At 39.0% G+C, this 18,652-nt stretch overlaps 1 protein-coding gene across 1 annotated transcript; it reads right to left on the bottom strand.

The window, feature by feature from the left end:
* Positions 1 to 10,002: 10,002 nt before the first annotated feature.
* PNN (pinin, desmosome associated protein) lies at positions 10,003 to 17,407 on the bottom strand. The gene is made up of 9 exons (XM_039249558.1): positions 17,225 to 17,407; positions 16,479 to 16,550; positions 16,013 to 16,081; positions 15,226 to 15,298; positions 15,027 to 15,121; positions 14,788 to 14,863; positions 13,435 to 13,590; positions 13,216 to 13,354; positions 10,003 to 12,521 (listed from the first exon to the last, which is right to left on the bottom strand). Exons 1-9 carry the CDS (start codon positions 17,335 to 17,337, stop codon positions 11,074 to 11,076), a joined length of 2,241 nt encoding a protein of 746 aa, XP_039105489.1. The 5' UTR covers positions 17,338 to 17,407; the 3' UTR covers positions 10,003 to 11,073.
* Between the last annotated feature and the right edge of the window lie 1,245 nt (positions 17,408 to 18,652).

The following is an 18,652-nucleotide window of genomic DNA, read 5'->3' as shown; positions in this document are numbered from 1 at the left end:
TCTTCTTTGGGGAAGTATCTATTCATGTCTTTTGCTCATTTCTTCACTGGATTTTTTGGGTATTGAGCTTGATAAGTTCTTTATAGATTTTGGATACTAACCCTTTATCTGATGTGTCATTTGCAAATATCTTCTCCCATTCTGTCAGTAGCCTTTTAGTTTTGCTGTTTCCTTCGCTGTGTAGAAGCTTTTTATTTTGATAAGGTCCCAATTTTTGCTTTCGTTTCCCTTGCCTCTGGAGACATGTTGAGTAAGAAGTTGCTGTGGCTGAATTCAGATTGCCCATTTTATTGGTATACCACTGCTCATAATATTCTCTTATTATTGTCTGTATTTCTGCTGTGTTGGTTGTGACCTCTCTCCTCTTTCATTCTTTTAAAAAAATTTTTGTTTATTACTTATTTCTGAGAGAGAGACAGAGTGTGGGTGGGGAGGAGCAGAGGAAGAGAGAGACACAGAATCTGAAGCAGACTCCAGGCTCTAAGCTGTCCAGCACAGAGCCTGATGTGTGGCTTGAACCCTTGAACCATGAAATCATGACCTGAGCTGAAGTCGTACAGTTAACCGTGCGAGCCACCCAGGCATCCCTCTCCTCTTTCATTCTTGATTTTATTGATTTGGGTCCTTTCCTTTTTCTTTTTGATCAAACTGGCTAGGGATTTATCAATTTTGTTAATTCTTTCAAAGAACCAGCTCCTGGTTTCATTGATCTATTCTGAGTTTGTTTTGTTGTTGTTGTTGTTGTTGTTGTTTTGGTTTTGATAGCATTGATTTCTGATCTTTATTTCCTGTCTTCAGCTGGTTTTGGGTTTTATTTGCTGTTCGTTTGCCAGCTCTGTAAGGTGTAAGGTTCAGTCGTTGATTCAAGTTTCTTATATGAACCATTCACATGGTTCCAAAGTCAAAACTATAAAGCAAAATGTAGTATGAGAAGTCTTTTCAACACTTTTTATCCCTCAATTTCATAATAAAGGCTTTTTTTAAAGATACAGAATTGAACCAAATTGTTAAAACCTGATACCAGAGGGAGATTGAAAGAGCAGTGTTGGTAAAAGCCATAGGGGTGAAAATTAGATATTAATGAATTAAGACCTATCCTTAAAATTAAAATTGGTTAAACATGTTATAGGTCCAACCTATAACAAAAAGAAATTTTCTTGTGGTGGCTGGCTGGCTCAGTCCAAAGAGCATGTGACTCTGATTTCAGGGTCATGAGTTTGAGCTCCACACTGGGTGTAGAGATTACTTAAATATATAAAACTTAAAAAAAAAAAAAAAAAGAGAAAGAAAAGAAAAAAATTTTCTTGTCTTTCTTGTGAAGTGCCTTACTTAGTCTCTATAACTATGATCCAATCAACCACCGGATAGAGGGAAATAGAGTCACAGAAGTCTCCACTATAAACAAGAGGAAAACAAAGAAGCTTCCTGAAAACTGGAAAAATATCTCCAAATTTTCTATATATGAACAACTAACTGAAAATATGATGTAAGGAAAAAATTCTATTCAAAATAGCAAGTGGTACATGTACATAAACCCTGGGCCTACACTTAAAAATGTGCAGAACCTATATGAAGAAAACTATAAAATTTTACTAACATACCTGATAGAATAAATGGAAACACTAGTTCGTTTAGTCAATATTCTAAAGATGCTGATTATTCCTAAATTACAAATTCAATACAGTCAAAATCAAAATTAGTTTTTCAGAAACTTGAAAAGTGATTCTAAAATTTTCATTAAGGGGTGCCTGGGTGGCTCAGTTGGTTAAGCGTCCGACTTCGGCTCAGGTCATGATCTCAGTTTGTGGGTTTGAGCCCCGCGTCGGGCTCTGTGCTGACAGCTGGCTCAGAGCCTGGAGCCTGCTTCAGATTCCTTATCTCCCTTTCTCTCTGACCCTCCTCTGCTCATGCTGTCTCTCTCTCTCTCTCTCTCAGAAACAATAAATAAAACATTGAAAATAAAAAAAAATAAAATTTTCATTAAAATACATATTATCTTGGGAAATTTGGAAAAGTATAATTGAGTGCATCCCTACTTGTGTGCCCTTAATCCCAGCTGGTCTGCCTGCAACCCCTTGAGTGACAACCCTAGTTCCCTACACAACCCCACTTCCACTCCAACAAGAAGGAACTATAGTGAGCCAGGAGAAACTCGCCACACTGCAGGCACAAGTATGGTTGGGTGGAAAAGGAACTGCTTGCACCAAGAAGGTGGTTCATAGAACAGCTATAGCAGATGACAAAAAAAAAATTTCAGTTCTCCTGAAAGAATATTAGGAGTAAACAATATCTCTCACACTAAAGAGGTGCCTATGTTTACAAATCAAGAAGAGTGAGGCATTATCACGACTCAAATTCAGGGGTCTCTGGCAGCCAATACTTTCACCATTACAGGCCATGCTGAGACAAAACCTGCTGACAGAAAGGCTACCCAGCATCTTAACCCAGCTTGGTACAGACAGTGTGACTAGTGTAAGGAGACTGGCAGAAGTTCTGCCTAAACAATCTGGGATGGTAAAGCACCACTTGCCACTGAAGAGACTGATAATGATGAAGTCCCAGGTCTTGTGGATAATTTTCATGAATTTTCAAGAATGCAACAATGTGAATGGAAGTTGGCTTCTGAAGAAGACAGAACTCAAAGAAGTTACTGAAAGATGCTACTTTATAACTGCTTTTTAAAATTTTGTTCATGAATCTGATAAAAATCTAGATCTGATATTTTTAAGCCCAAGTCCCCTAGCCACTAGCAGCTCTTTTCAGTTTTTTGCTTGTCATAATTCATTCTTCGCAGCTAATTAAGCTGAAGAAGCCTGGGAATAAATTTTGAAACAGTTGCCTAGTTAAAAAAAAAGTAACACATAATTAGGGGAGAACTTAGCACACTAGATATTAAAACCTACCATAACACAACTTTAATACAACTGCACTCAATTAAATAGAGTCCATAAATAGACTGATGAAAATACGGTAATTTGCTATATAACATTTCAATATAGGGAGAAAGACAAACGGTATTCAATAATTATATTGAGATTACAAATCAGGGGCCCTGAGTGGCTCAGTTGGTTGAGTATCTGGCTCTTGGTTTCAGCTCAGGTCATGATCTCATTGTTTGTAAGATAGAGCCCTGCCATCAGGCTCTGCCCTGACAGCATGGAGCCTACTTGGGGTTCTCTCTTCCCCTCTCTCCCTGCCCACCCCTACCCTGCTCACACTCTCTCTCAAAATCAATAAGTGCACTTTATTTTTTTAAGCTTATTTATCCTGAGAAAGAAAGAGACAGCATGAATGGGGGAGGGGCAAAGAGGGAAATGAGAGAATTCCAAGCAGGCTCCATGCTGCCAGCACAGAGCCAGATTTGGGGCTTGAATTCATAAAAACTTGAGATCATGACCTGAACCAAAACCAAGAGTTGGACATTTAACTGACTGAGCCACCCAGGTGCTCCATAATTGAACTTAAAAAATTATAAATTAAATACAAATCAGCAATATAAAATTTTAGATGGAAAAAAAGTAATATAATTCACAAAACTCAGCATTGGAAAGGCTGTGGGGGAAAAAAGCCATCTTATCTATAGTTGGTAGAAGAGTAAATTTGTATAATTTTCCAATATGCCTCAAATGTCTCAGGGCACCTGGGTGGCTCAGTCAGTTGAGCGTCCAACTCTTTATTTAAGCTCAGGTCTTGATCTCATGGTCAGGCTCTGAGCTGGGCATGGAACCTGTTTGAGATTCCCTCCCATCCTCTGCTCCACCCCTGCTCATACTCTCATGCTCTCTTTCAAAAAATAAAATAAATCTCATGACCCATCACTTTCAATGTATATGAATTTAACTAAAGGCCAGTTTCAAAATTGCCTCAGAATAAAGGCGGGCTTACATTAATTGTGGAGAAACTTTGGTGAAGCATTAAGATGAGTTAACTTTAATCACAAAATAACAGGCAAGCTGAGAAAAGTGTCCTTGTTAAAAGACATTATAAAGTGATGGTCCTTAACATGCTCAAAACACATATGAAAAAATTTAATTAAAAACATAAAATATGGGAGCGCCTGGTGACTCAGTCGGTAAAGCATCCGACTTCAGTTCAGGTCATGATTTCACGGTTTGCAGGTTGGAGCCCCACATCAGGTCCTGTGCTGACAGCTCAGTGCCTGGAGCCTGCTTCAGACTGTGACTTCTTTTCTCCTTGCCCCTCCCCTGCTTGTGCTCTGTCTCTCAAATATAAATGTTAAAAAACAAAAAAGAAAATGTTAAAAGCATTTATGAGAGCCCAAGGAAACTGTTGTCAAATTAAAGGCAGAAGATGAGTTTTTACAGGGAAAAATACCAAACAACTCAAATACTGTATCTGAGAAATGAATCAAAGGAAAAGAAAGGAGATCCATAAAAATATTCCCTTAGAGAAATAAGCATTTTATGCATGATAAAATTGATGGTGTGGACTGTTGGACTAGAAGAGGAAGAAGTCACAGGCACTGGACTTTCCATTTGAACTTAAAAATTAGGTGGTTTATATATACCATGAGAAATCTTTACATATGTTCATCAAAGCATATGGATAAGTACATTGGTAGTAGCACTGTTCATACTGGCTTCAAACTATGTGGAAACCACACAAATTCCATCAACAACAGAACAGATACACAAGACTGTGGAATATGCACAAAATGGAGTAACGCACAGCAGAACAACATAGTTACAAACCGCAAAATTAATAAAACTCACAAACCTAATGTTGAACAAATATAAAAGAATCTGTTTATATAAAACATAAAACGGGCAATAACCATTATCCACATTCTTAACAAAATGCCTTGTTCATAGATTGGAAGACTCCATGGGGTCAATTCCCAAATTAATCTGCAGATTCAAAGCAATTCAACCAAAATCCCAAGAATTTTGTGTGTGTGTGTGTGGATATTCAAAGGCTGGCTTTGAAATTTATATGAAAAAGCAGGTAGGTGAGAATACCAGTAGTGTCAAGTAAAGCAAGTTGGAAGAATCTGCTCTACCTGGTATGAAGACTTAATATGAGGCTAAGATATTAAGACAGTGGTATCAACTCAAGCATAGAACAGCCAATGGAACAGAATAGAGAGCTCATGAATATAAGAGAAACCATGAATATATGGATACTAGATATAAAAGGTGATATTGCAGAGTAATATAGAAGGCACAAACTTTTCAATAATTGAGATTGGGAAATTTTACGTTCACCTGGAAAAAAGAAATGAGCAATAACCCCCAAATCGCACCATACGCCAAAACCAATTCCAGGAAAATAATTGAGTTACATGTGAAAAGATAATACAGCTTCTCAAAGAGAAAATAAGACTATCTTCTTGAAAAATTTAAAAAAAAATTTTTTTTAACATTTGTTTATTTTTGAGAGAGAGAATGAATGGGGAGGGAGGTAGAGAAAGGGAGACACAATCTGAAGCAGGCTCCAGGCTCCATCTGAGCTGTCAGTACTGAGCCTGACACATGGCTCTAACCCACTAACCACAAGAGGAGACAAATTTTATAAGACACATAAGGAATTAACCATAAAAATATGGATAAACTGAACTCTACATTATAAACAAAATTTTTTTTTAACTTTATTTATTTTGAGAGACTGGGGGAGGGGCAGAGAGAATTCCACCAAATCCACGTGGACAGTGCAGAGCCTGATGCAGGGCTTGAACCCATGAACCATGAGATCAAGACCTGAGCCAAAATCAAGAATCAGATGTTTAACTGACTGAACCTCCCAGGCGCCCTACAAAATTTTTTTTAAGTTTACTTATTTGAGAGAGACAGAAAGAATGAGTGGGAGAGAGAGGAGAGAGAATCCTAAGCAAGCTCAGTGTTGTCAGCACAGAGCCCAACGTGGGGCTCAAACTCAAGAAACTGAGAAATCATGACCTGAGCCAAAATCAAGGGTCAGACTTTTAACCAACTGAGCCACCCAGGTACCCCTAATCAAGAAATCTTAATTAAAAAATATCACTAAAAGTGAAAAAAGCCAAGCTGCAAAGTAGAAGATAGTTACAGTGCATATATTCAATATACTACTTTCCAGGATACATAACTCCTAATATCAAGAAGAGAAAGACAGTCCCCAAAAAGGATATCTAAAAGTGCTTCTAAAAATGGGAAACATAACCACATTAGTCATCTAGAAAATCTACATTCAAATATATGTAACTTGTGACTTACTGATTAAACTCTTAAATATACCATATATCCATGCATATGTTTACCAAGACATGAATGTTCTATAGTAGACTTATAAGACCCTAAAATTGAAAACAATCTCAATATCCATATAATGGTGATAGATATGAACAGTGACTTACAAAAATGAGTCACAGAAACATGTGGGCAAAAGAAGTCAAAATACAAAATACATTATGATCTCACTTATGTAGAGTAAAAAATAGGAAATAAAAAATAAACCAGTGTTTAGAATGCATGAATCACATTGAAAACTATGAAGGAAATCAAGGAAGTGACTAGCATAAAGTCAGGATAGCATTGTATGAAAGATAAACTGAGGTACTTTAAAATTCTGAATTTAAGCAAATATTGACTTGAATCTGGGCAGCACTAAACTCTTGTCAAGGGCTAGGGGAAAGGCTCTTAGCCGACAGAAAGCAAAGCAAGGAAATTATTTGATTGGCTATCGCTGAAGCAACTGCCTTATCTGCAAAAGCCAAGTTGGCTGTTTCTGATTGGTTGTCTGTAAGTTTTTCAATTTCCTAACCTTGAGGCACCTCAAAGAATTTACTCTGGTTCAGGTTTTAGTTTGCTGAAGTAAGCTGTCATGGATTAGGGCTTCCTTGTTGTATTACATTAAAAGTGGTTACCTCTCAGGGCAGGAAAGGAAGGGAGAAATCACTGGAAGGGATTCTAGGGTCCTGGCTTCTAGTTCTTCACCTGGGTGATTACATAGGTGTTATCATTCTGGCAATTCATGGAGTTGTAATGGTATTTTGTATACTTGTCTGTTAATCTCAATTAAAGAGCAATGTTTATTCATGTATGAGTCAGTTACCTAGGAATACATTTACCAAATAATGTCCAAGACCTTTATGCAAACACATTAAAGGAGACCTGAATAACGGAGATATTCATGTTCATAGTTTGGGTCACTCCTAACCCACTCATGTCCACTATCCCCAAACCCGCTCATTCTAGTCCCTCTTATCTAAGCTAATGACAATTCATTTCTAGTTGTTCAGGTAAAATCTTTACTCATCCTGACTTCTCACAACCACATAGTCCACCAGCACATCTGCTGGGAACTATCTTTACCCAAAACCTAATCAACACTTTTGCTACTTAACCATCGTGGCTTAAGTCACTATGCTCCAGCCATAATGGCTCCTGGCTGCATCTTGGTTCATGGTTTCAAACAAGCATACCTAATGTACTGGAAGAGATGCAACTAAAGTTGGAAAGGCAGATTGAATCACAGAAGCCATGTTAAGGACTTGTCATAATTTACTCATAACATTGCCTGTAACACACAAGGCCCTATCGTAAGTATCTGAAATAGAGCAATGAGTTAAAAAGAATTTAAAAACCTTGCTCTCGGGGTGCCTGGGTGGCTTAGTCGGTTGAGCGTCCGACTTTCGCTTAGGTCATGATCTCGCGGTTTGTGGGTTCGAGCCCCGCGTTGGGCTCTGTGCTGACTGCCAGCTCAGAGCCTGGAGCCTGTTTCAGTCTGTGACTCCCTCTCTCTCTGACCCTCCCCTGCTCATGCTGTCTCTCTCTCTCTCTCTCTCCTAGAAATAAATAAAACATTAAAAAAATAAAATAAAATAAAAACCATGCTCTCATTTTTAAAAATAATTTTTAAAAAGCTTACATTCAAGTGGGAAGCAAATAATAAACCAAAGTATGATGTTAACGATATGATATCATGGTAAATGTTATGAAAATAAAACAAATGCACAGTGACAGCAAGTAGTGATTCTAACAAAAACAGAGTACTCAAATCACAACAGGAAGCAGTTGTAGGCATTTCAGTATCATTTTCTGGAAAAGATCATGCTAGAAGACATAAAGAAAAATTTAAATATTCAGATTTCTCGGGCTTACTTTTATCAGGTTAGAATCTTCCCCACTGACTTATTGGTAATTGACGATCCAAACATGTAATTTGTTTTCTAAACTAAATGCTTTAATGGCATTCCCTCAAGAAGAAAAACTGGCTAAGATTCTACTTAAGGATTTAAAGTTTTTTTAAGTAATCGAATCCTAAAACATATTAATGACTTGTTTTAACAAACATTAGTTCATATTACTTCACCATATAATCATTTAGTAGCTTTACTTTCAAATTTATGTCAACTTATAAACTCAATTTATAATTCCTTTGGTAGGGTATGCTTAACCTAATTGCTAAAGTATATTTGTGTAGTCACCAGAGTTCTAGAAATAGTGCCCTATTTGGAAATACAACTCACTGAAGATCAAACTATCTTCTAATTTCTGTGGTTGTGCAAACCTTGGGATTTCGGTATAACCAAGATGTTTCCTAAACAGCTCCTTAGATGTCTCCAAACTAATTTCAGTCCTTAGTCCCCAGCCCTATCCATCTTCTGCTTCTAAATACTCCATTAACACTAATTTGTAATGTCTAACAGAGGACCCCTGTATCTTTTCCCCTCAAGGAAACTATCATTACTTCTACATTCTTCATCTTTGTAAGAAACCAATTGCATGGTTCTCTGAAAATAAATTCCATATAATTTCACTTCTAAGGACAAAGCATTAATTGGAAACATCAAAAACAAAACCGAAGACCCCCCCCCCAATCCTTCAGTTAAAAATGAAGTCTTCTGGGGTGCCTGGGTGGCTCAGTTAAGCAGCTGACTTCAGCTCAGGTCATGATCTCGCAGTTAACAAGTTTGAGCCCCGGTTGAGGTCTGTGCTGACAGCCCAAATCCTGAAGCCTGCTTCAGATTCTGTATCTCCCTCTCTCTCTGACCCTCCCCTCCTCACGCTGTGTCTCTCAGAAATAAATAGAACATTAAAAATTTTTTAAATAAATTAAAAAACTACAATGAAGTCTTCCAATTTATTAGTGCATACCACTAGTTACATTTTAAATGGAATTCTAGGGACATCTGCATGGCTCACTCAGTTAAGCGTCCAACTCTGCCTTAGGTCATGATCATGCAGTTTGTGAGTTTGAGCCCCATGCTGGGCTCTGTGCCGACCACCTGGAGCCTGCTTCAGATTCTATTGCCCCCCTCTCTCCCTGCCCCTCCCATGCTCACACTGTCTCTTTCTCTCTCAAAAATAAACATTAAAAAAAAAAGAATTTAAAATAGAATTGTATATACATCAAAATTTAAAATACTTAAAAATTGAAATTCTAAATAATTTTCCTCTCCATGCATTATAGCCCCATCATTACCACTCTCAACAACTGAGCTTAAAGCCAAAATTCATTCCTTTTTGAGAAGCATCAAAACAAGTGTTCAAGTTTTCCAGGTAAAAATGAGTGAACAAAACTTAATTTTTAAAGAGGATCTTAATACAATCATTTTAGATTCATTAAATAAAGACTTTAAGAACCAGGTTACATTTATGGCCATCCCTTTTAAGTTTTTACCAGCCTTTTTTCCTATCATGTTATACAGGATAAAATTTAAACTGCAACCTGGAAATTATTAAAACCCATAGATGAAGTGACTTGGTGGAAACTAGCCCAGGAACACAGGTAGCTAGCTCTATAGTTTGAAAAGTTCTACTCACTTTTCACTCATAATTATTCCAAGAAAGGACTTTTTAAAGAGTACTTGAACATGTTCTCTTATTTTTTATAGTTCTGGAAATACTTACTGACATTTTCACTGTCACCATTTACTTGTCAAGGGAAGAAATAATAAATACTCAGTCAAGCCTAAAACTAGTCAATGTTATAAACTCAAAGGCCATTTGCAATTAAAGTGCTCTCTTGTGTAAAAGCATCAAAAAGTTAATACAAGTACTAGTCTTAAGCAGTCACACAAGTCTAAGCCACATTTATTTGCACATGTATAGTAATGGCAACAGATACTCCAAATTCATACAAATTTATAAAACAACAAAGTTAATCACTTGGTACACTTGTGTGTTATCTTGCTTACAGATTCAAGTGTAGATGAACTTCCTTCATTCTGTAAACTTTCATACAATACTTAAACAAAAACTCTTGAAAACACATATTGGCATGTTTCAGTTAGAGCCAACACAAAAGTTAAGACAAGACCACAAACTCAAAAACCAAGTTTAGAGTATACTTTTCTACCTCCCTCCCCTACAAAATGATTATTTTCTTCAATAGATGTATATGCTATATCACACAAGTAACCATGGAGAGAAAAGAACGATGCTCCCATAATCTTGAAGAAAATGCCAACCAAATCATACTGTTTTATCTACCAAATATATGATTTATATGAGAAACAGGGGGAAATGCTTAGATTAAAAAAAATAGTAAATGATTTTGAAAACTATGTTCCCCCTGAAAACTGCAAAGATCTGACGTTGACAACTCAATCATCTAAGGCAAGTAAGTAAAAGTGACGAAACCTTCAAAGACATTCTAATCACGTTCAGTAACTAGTGATAAAAGCTGAAAATGATATCAAGAGGGTATTTATTATACAAGTGTCAACGAGGACATCCCAAAACTAATGAAAGAAATGCACATTTATTTCTACAAAAGCAAAGTATGGTACAGAATTAGAAGGGAACAGACTTAAAGATTTACCTATTAAAATATACAGATTCTTACTGAAGAGTATAGGATATTTAAAAAAGATGACAAGGGATGTTAATCTTTTTTTATTATTATTATTTTTACATATTTTGGAACCTCACATAATTTTGATAAATAACTCTTACAAAATTATGCAAAAAGTACAAGAATGTCTGGTAAACAAACAGTCTGTATTTTCCAAAAAGATTTTTTACAACATGCAATTCTTAAGGCAGCATCCTCCTTATAAGGAAAGGTAATCCTTTTACTCATCAAGAAATCTTCTGCTGCAAAGAATAGGCTAAGAAAGCCTGGCTTCTTCCATTAACGCCTTTTGTCTTTCCTGTCTGATTTTCGGTCTCTTTCACTTCTTGAAGATCTTTTGCCTGATCGACTACTCTCTGACATAGACCTCTTTCTGTCGGACCGAGAATTCTTATCCTTTGATCCTTTCGTATCTCTACTACTACCACCACCTTTTGAAGACTTGTGACTTCTTTCTAGTCCTGATGTATCCCTTCGCTTCCGATCCACGCTCCTTCTGTGCTTCCTATCTCTATTATGTCCCCGGCCCCTACTCCGACTTCTACTCTCACTACTACTAGTAGTGCTGCTGCTACTGTCTCTGCTGCTGCTGCCGCTGGTGCTGGAGCTGCTACTGGAACTACTTCGACTGCTACTGCTGCCACTGCTGGAACTGCTTCCACTGCTGCTACTGGTTGAGCTGCTACTAGAACTACTACTACTACTGCTGCGACTTCTACTCTTGCTGGTTTTGTTTCTAGCTCGACCTCTACTTCTGCTCCTAGTTTTGGTTTTGCTCTTGCTCTCTGGATGTACTGTTAAGACTGGCTCTACTGTCACCTCAGTGAGTTTTACAGATTCCACAGGAAACTCCTTCCTTTCAGGTAGTAAATGCCCTTGCTCCTGAATAACCTGAATTGGTGGCTGTAAAACAGCTAATGGCAAAGTTTCAGGATGAGAGAGAGGCTGGGGCTGAAGTACTGCTTGGGATTGGGGCAGGGACTGGGGCAGGGACTGGGGCAGGGACTGGGTCTGGGCCTGGGACTGGGTCTGGATCTGGGGCTCAGGCTGAAGCTGAGGCTCAGGCTGAGGCTGAGGCTGAGGCAGGGGCTGGAGGTGAGTCATAGGCTCAGGCTGAGGCTCTGATTCTTTCTCTTCTTTCTCCTCAGGCTCATTTTCCATTTCTAGAGCACAGGCAATCTCTTTCACAGGAGAAAGAGATTTACGTTCTTTATCTGGCTCAACTTCAAATTCCATCTCTGGCTCCAGTTCTTTGCTAGTTTCATTTTCTGAAGGTTCTACACTTTCAACTTGATTGATTTCCATTACCTCTTGCTCAGCAATTACATTTTTGACACTCTCGACCATCTCTAACACATCCATAACTTCGTCAGGTTGACTATCCTGCTGCTTCTCACTTTCCCTTACCTCAGTTTCCTCCTCCATCTTGACCTCCATTTCCTGTTTTTGTTCCTCCTCATCCTGTTCTTTCTCCGCATCGCTATGAACTATACCTATTTCCTTTTCCTCTTCCTCTCCTGCTTCCTCTATTTCTACATCATTGTGCTGATTACCTGTCTCCTCCAACTCTTCCTCTCGCTGAGCCACCTTACCCTCTTCTTGTTCCGCCTTCTGTTCTTCATTACGCACCACCTGATGCTCTTTTTCCTTCATTGATTGTCTTCTAGGCCTAGCCTCCATTTTATTTATTTGTTCTGCAAATTCGATGCGTCTACCTTCAAATAAAGCTAAAGATAAAAATATACACGTATAATTAATCCTCAAACTCACAATTTGACAGTCACAAATTGTCATCGAGCTTATCTAAATGTCTTTTTGTAAAGCAGTAACAACACAAAACTGATTATAGCAAGTAATTACAAACTGAAATAAAATGACACAAGCAAAGATCCCCCAGAAACCTATATACTAATCTATTATCGGTAGGCAACTATACCACATTAACCAACTGATGAAAAAACAATTTTGTTATATTACTTTATGCTGGTTAAGAGTATAATTTCTTTGAATACAATCATTTTTATGCTATCATATCACGTATTAACTTTCTGATCCCAGGAAAACAGTAATCCTCTAAATCATCTTCTCAGCAGTGTCTAATCTTCCATGTATGCACTTTGTATGAATTATATCAATGTTTACTTTTTTGTTTCATTAGCATTTGTATCTGGCTAAAGAAATCATCTCATTCAGATACTTAATATATGTAAACACTGCCTACAACATGGTAAGTTTCAGGCTAAATTCCATCATAAATCAAACAGACGCTCCTGCTTCAAACCCATTACCTTCTACAGTATCTTTAAAAAAAAAAAAAAAAATCAACTACTGATACACAATTACAGGAAACAAAGGTATATGTGCGAGTATATCACCTTATTCGTTACAAAAATTTCATTGGACCTTTACACGTGCACTTACCATTCATTTTTCTTTGTGACTCTTCTATTAATTTTTGGGTAGCTGGACACATTCTTCCAGGAATATAGAACAAATGGGGCTTTGTCTTAGTTCTTATATATTTAATTATCTTGGCATTATGCTCATTCCATTCTTCTTGCTAAAGAAAAGGTAAAAGGTCAGGTTTTTGTAAACATGAAGGATTACCACTTAGAATTCCAATTCCAAACTACTACTCACCAGCTGCGCAAGCTCAACCTTCTGTTCTAAAAGCCGCAGTTCTGTCTGTTTAGCACGCCTCTCTTCAAACAGTTCTCTCCTCTCATTTTCAACTTGCTTTCTTTCTTCTTCTGCCTGCACTTCAAGTTTTTGTTCAATTTCCTGGCGCCTCTTTTGCTAAAAATAAACAATTATCTTTAGAAACTAATTTCATATCCTGATTACATGAAATATGACTAACATTACATTTTACTAAGTTATCTGTACAGTTTTCATATTTGCAATTCATGATACCAGCTAATTCACACTACTTAGCTAATTCCAATTTCTCTTTCAGGAAATATGGACTGAAGCCTTTCCATGTAAAAATTGAAATATCAAGAACATTAACCATACTATCAATAACTGTTCCATTTAACATAACTTTTAGATAAGGTTCTTTCATAACTAACCTAAAAAAGAGCTGTCTTTTTAAGTTATCTTTAGTTATTCTTCCTCTTGAATCAGAGGTGACAGAAATAACATCCTATTTTTGAACATGTTTTCAAGCCTTTTATACTCCCTAGGGAAGTTAACATATAAAAGCTGTAATAAAACCTTATTAATCTATAACTGAATTGTTACTCCCTTCCCACCACATTCTCCCTTGAGAAACAATTAACTTAGTATTCAACACCAAGGGCACAATTCTGTAGCTTTAATAAAATAAAAACTTCTAGGGGCACCTGGGTGGCTCAGTTGGCTAAGCGTCTGACTTCAGTGCCGTTCAGGATCTCACGGTTCGTGGGTCGAGCCCCGCTTTGGGTTCTGTGCTGACAGCCAGCTCGGAGTCTGGAACCTGCTTCAATTCTTTGTCTCCCTCTCTCTACCCTCCTCTGCTCACCTGGTCTCTCTCTCTCTCTCTCTCTCTCCCTCCCTCCCTGTCTCTCAGAAATAAAAACATAAAAAAAAAAAATAATAAAAACTACCAAGATTGCACAGTTAAATAAACTGTAGAAGGCAGGTATATTTAGGCTTTTGCTTCCAGGGTGCTAGTTAGAATTACTGAACTACAGTGCTGATTGAGTTCAACTTCCTTGTTTGAAAAGAACGAAGAATCTTGTCAAAGATCACAAAATGAGACTGTAGAGCTGGGATCAGAACTCAGGTTCTCTTGAGTCATAGACCAAAGCTCTTGGCACTACAGAGAGAAGTTCATTCTATTACTTCACAGGATCTCAAAGAGACCATGTAAAAATATAACAAATTCAGAAAATTTTATGTTTTTTCTCAGCTTCATTTTAGGTTTCCAATTTGGTCTCGAGAGCATTTTTATTCTTCAAGCACATGTAAAAACTACTTTGATAACTTAAAGCAAAGGAAAATTGTAAATACCCTTTCAGTAGCAACAGTGGATTCTTGTTTAAATTTCTGAAGAGTGCCCATCAACAAGCCAAATATTCGTCGGTTCCTAACGAACAGAAAAAAAAATTGTCAGTAGGTTCCACTTCATTTAAGTCCACTATTTCCCAAAAGAAACATTCTATGGGCACTTGAACAATTCTTAAAGATAAATTTTCCTAAAATTGCATTATTTGGCAGGAATTTTTTCACACATAAAAAACTAAAGATACCTTTGCTTTCCCTTTTCATCCATATTTTGATCCTGGATAAGGTCTCTACGTGTGCGCTCTTTGGAGGTAGCTACAACTGAAGACTGCAAAGCTGGCTGCAAGAGAAAACAAATCTCAGTAATTTAACAAGCATATTCAAGAGTGACACTCCAAAATATACAAAGATGAAAGTACCATATCCATCCTCTATCTCAATTACCTTTTTAACATCATCATCCTCTGGGTCGCTTTCTTGGCGTGATTCTCTCCTTGTCCGACGCTCCCCTCCCAGCCTAATGTAGGAGAGAGAATTTTAATTTTTTTTTAATGCTTTATTTATTTCTGAGAGAGACAGCAAGAGCAGGGGAGGGTCAGAGAGACAGAGACACAGAATCTGAAACTGGCTCCAGGCTCTGAGGTAGCAATCAGCACAGAGCCCGACGCGGGGCCCAAACCCACGAACTGCAAGATCATGACCTGAGCTGAAGTAGAACACTCAACCGACTGAGCCACTCAGGTGCCCCATGGAGAAAGAATTTTAAAGGACCACTACAAAGTTTTACTTAAGTGCATACCAAAGTGAAGTAATTACTTTTACTATGACTTATTTCTAGAAGTCTCTTTTTATTTTATCAATCTCCATCCCATTCTACTCTTTCCTCTGGTAGTAAAAGGAGAAAATGTGTCACCAATGCTCAGTCCAAATGTTGATTTCCCGTATTTCTCAAGTGGTTAAAGTTTTATAGTACAAGACAGAAAGGTGGCACAAACTATTTTTTCAGTCTTATTCTTCTCATCTTGACTTTGGTAAAATTTCTGTTACTGTTAGTGAAGAATTGAGTGCTGAGGGACATTGGCTTAGTTCAGTCAAATATAAAGGGAATAGACTCAAGGGAAGTGGTATACTACTCACCACAACTGAACATTCATTAAATACTTATACTTGTAGGCTACTTTGGAAAACAGAGCATACAAGCATGTCTTCAGAACCTTTTCCTCCAACGTACCTACTGACTGCCCCTTCAAGGTCTCTCTGTTTGGCTGGGGGTCCTCCTCCACTATCTGAGAATCCACGCCTGCAATTAAAAATGTGCAACACAAAACACTTGAAATTTAAGATAAATGATATTTCTCTTTAGCAAGATAATTTACCTGAATTTTTAGAAACCCTTCTAATTATAGTAACCTTAAATGGGCATTCACTCCAAACACTATTTTTTAGCAGTATTTTAAAAACTATAAAAATAAGCCATGTTTACACAAAACTGGCAGTTAATGTATTCTTCAGTCTCTAGTTTTGCATATAAATGAAGTACCAAGATAACTACACAGAAAACTACAGCTGATCACAGCTTTAAACAAAACAAACACTTCTGACATTGGCCCTACCACGAGTCTTGTTTAGACCAATGCTTAATTTAGTAGAAGTCTGTACAGTCTTAGCATGTAAATTAACTCCTAAGAAAATCTTACCTCAGCAATAAACTACCACGTCCTCTACCTCCACCAGGACCAGAAAGGGCCAGCAATCTGGCTTGGATAGGCCTAAAAAATATTTACAAACCAGTAAGAAAACCGTATGTGGACTCGTTTAATGTTACCAAACACTCTCACGGATGCGGTACATCAGAGAAAAATAACCATAAAAGCTCTAAATATATGGTTTCAAACCCACGTGCTTGAAACCTGGCAGGAAGTACTATTTTAATTCCCTTGTTTTTTCAAGACCAGCATTACAGAAATTACATTGATCTCGTTGCCACTACACATTAACAAGCTTGGATCAGGCCCGAATTTCGCCAACTCCAAGGAAGCCGCACGTGGGCAAAAGCCTGGGGGGGGAGAGGCGGCGGCCCGCGTCCCAGGAGGGCCTCGGGGCCAGCACCGGGCCAGGTAGCCGCCGGATGGGGAAGGGGCTTTGTGCTGCAGTTCCGGGCCTGCTGGGCCGAGGGCGGGAATCGGCAGCCCGGGCCTTCAACAAGGCAGGAAGCCATCCCGGCAGAGCTAGGACCCACTCTCCTTCCTCGCGCACCTGAGCCTCGAGAGCTACGTCGAGGACCTGGGAGACTCCCCATCTCGTCCAGGAAGGGGTTCTACCGCCGGCCCGGGAACAGGCCTCGATGTTCTAGCCTTCTCAGGGCTGGCCGCCCTTCCCGCCCCCATTTCACCTCAGCTTGCTGGCTACCTCTCGGAGCCGGCGTTTCTCATCCGCCTCTTACCTCACGTCATTCGGATCCCGTCCGGTGAGCTTGCGAATATTCTCATCCACGTTCTTGAGGCTCTCTTTGGCCTTTTCTAGCTGCTCCTGCAAAGTTCTCACCGCGACCGCCATCTTCTCTCTGCAGCAGGCTTCGAGACTGCTCTACAGGCCGCGCCGGGCTGTGTCGCGCCGCGAGACGCGAGAGGACTGACAGCAGGGCCCAGCCAATGACTGTAGGCGTTGTTTTCCGGCCTCAACCACTCAGCATCCGGAAGGGGGAGAAGCTGCCGGCCTCCGTCCCCGGGCCAATGAGAAGTCTTCTAGGCGGTTGCCTCCCTCTCCAATTAGAAGCTGGTGGTGGGGCCCCACTTCTAGCGCAGAGCCGGGGCGCGTTTGAGAGTCCCTGGGTCCTCGAGGACGCCGGCTCGGGGGCCTGCTCTTGTGGCACGGAGCGCCGAGTTTTCCAGCTCGTTTAACTTGTGATATGACGTGCTCGCTCTGTATCGTTTTAACCACCTAATCACATAAGAGTGAGATGGAGGCGAGTCTATTTTACCCTCTTCCCTCCAAACGTTGAGATCAGGAAAGGGTGCGGCCGTTCTGTTGGTGCGCATGCCCAGAGAGGAGTTGGAAGGGTGGCGCAGGCGTCCCTTCATTGGGTTCAACCAAAATGAGCCGAGGGAAGCAAAAAATGAACATGATCAGCCACTAATCGTAATAGCTAACAATTTGTTCGATACTGTATGGAACATTTTACGTGTCTTGTCCTTCACACACCAAAAGCTTGAATAAGATGCGTGTTATTACCGATAAGGAAATTGGATCTAGAGATACTTTATCTCTAGGTCATGACAGAGAGATACTTTATCTCTAGGTCATGACAGCCAAGAATCACTGGTCGATCAGACCAACGAAGACACTGGAGGTATTCTCTACGCTTGGCCTATACAACTGGTTAGTTTAACATGGGGCCTGGAGTAGCGGCCCTGTCGTTAGTTGTGTGTGTAAGACTGTCTTCTAGCTCATGGTTCTGCTCTGTGTACCCGGCCAACATGAGAACCGTTTTGTTCCAGAAATACAGTTACAAATTACAGCTCAGAAAACATTTCCCTGAGAAACAGTGTTATAAGTTATCTTGGTTCTCATCGTCTATTAGCCGGGAATCAACCTTGCACCAAACGGTGGATAACAGTATTTAACTTTGGTTACCATTTTAATTTGTCGGTCTTTAAAAGCTCCTATTCTGCATCAGCAGTAATCCAGGCTCTTAGGATAAAACCTAGAACAAGATCGCTGTGGTTCCTGCTTATGCGGAGTTTGAAGGCAGGCTCTTGAGGGAACAAAAATCATTCATGTACTTATTCACTCATTCAATAAGTATTTGCTGAGCACTTACTAATGTGCCAGGCACTTTTCTAGGCATTTGGATCGTTTGCAAAAAGATCTT

The sequence above is a fragment of the Hyaena hyaena genome, unplaced genomic scaffold (genome assembly GCF_003009895.1).
Source record: "Hyaena hyaena isolate Hyena2069 unplaced genomic scaffold, ASM300989v1 scaffold_342, whole genome shotgun sequence".
In the NCBI taxonomy this organism is placed as follows: Eukaryota; Metazoa; Chordata; class Mammalia; order Carnivora; family Hyaenidae; genus Hyaena; species Hyaena hyaena.
This window is presented reverse-complemented; position numbering and strand designations above follow the sequence as displayed.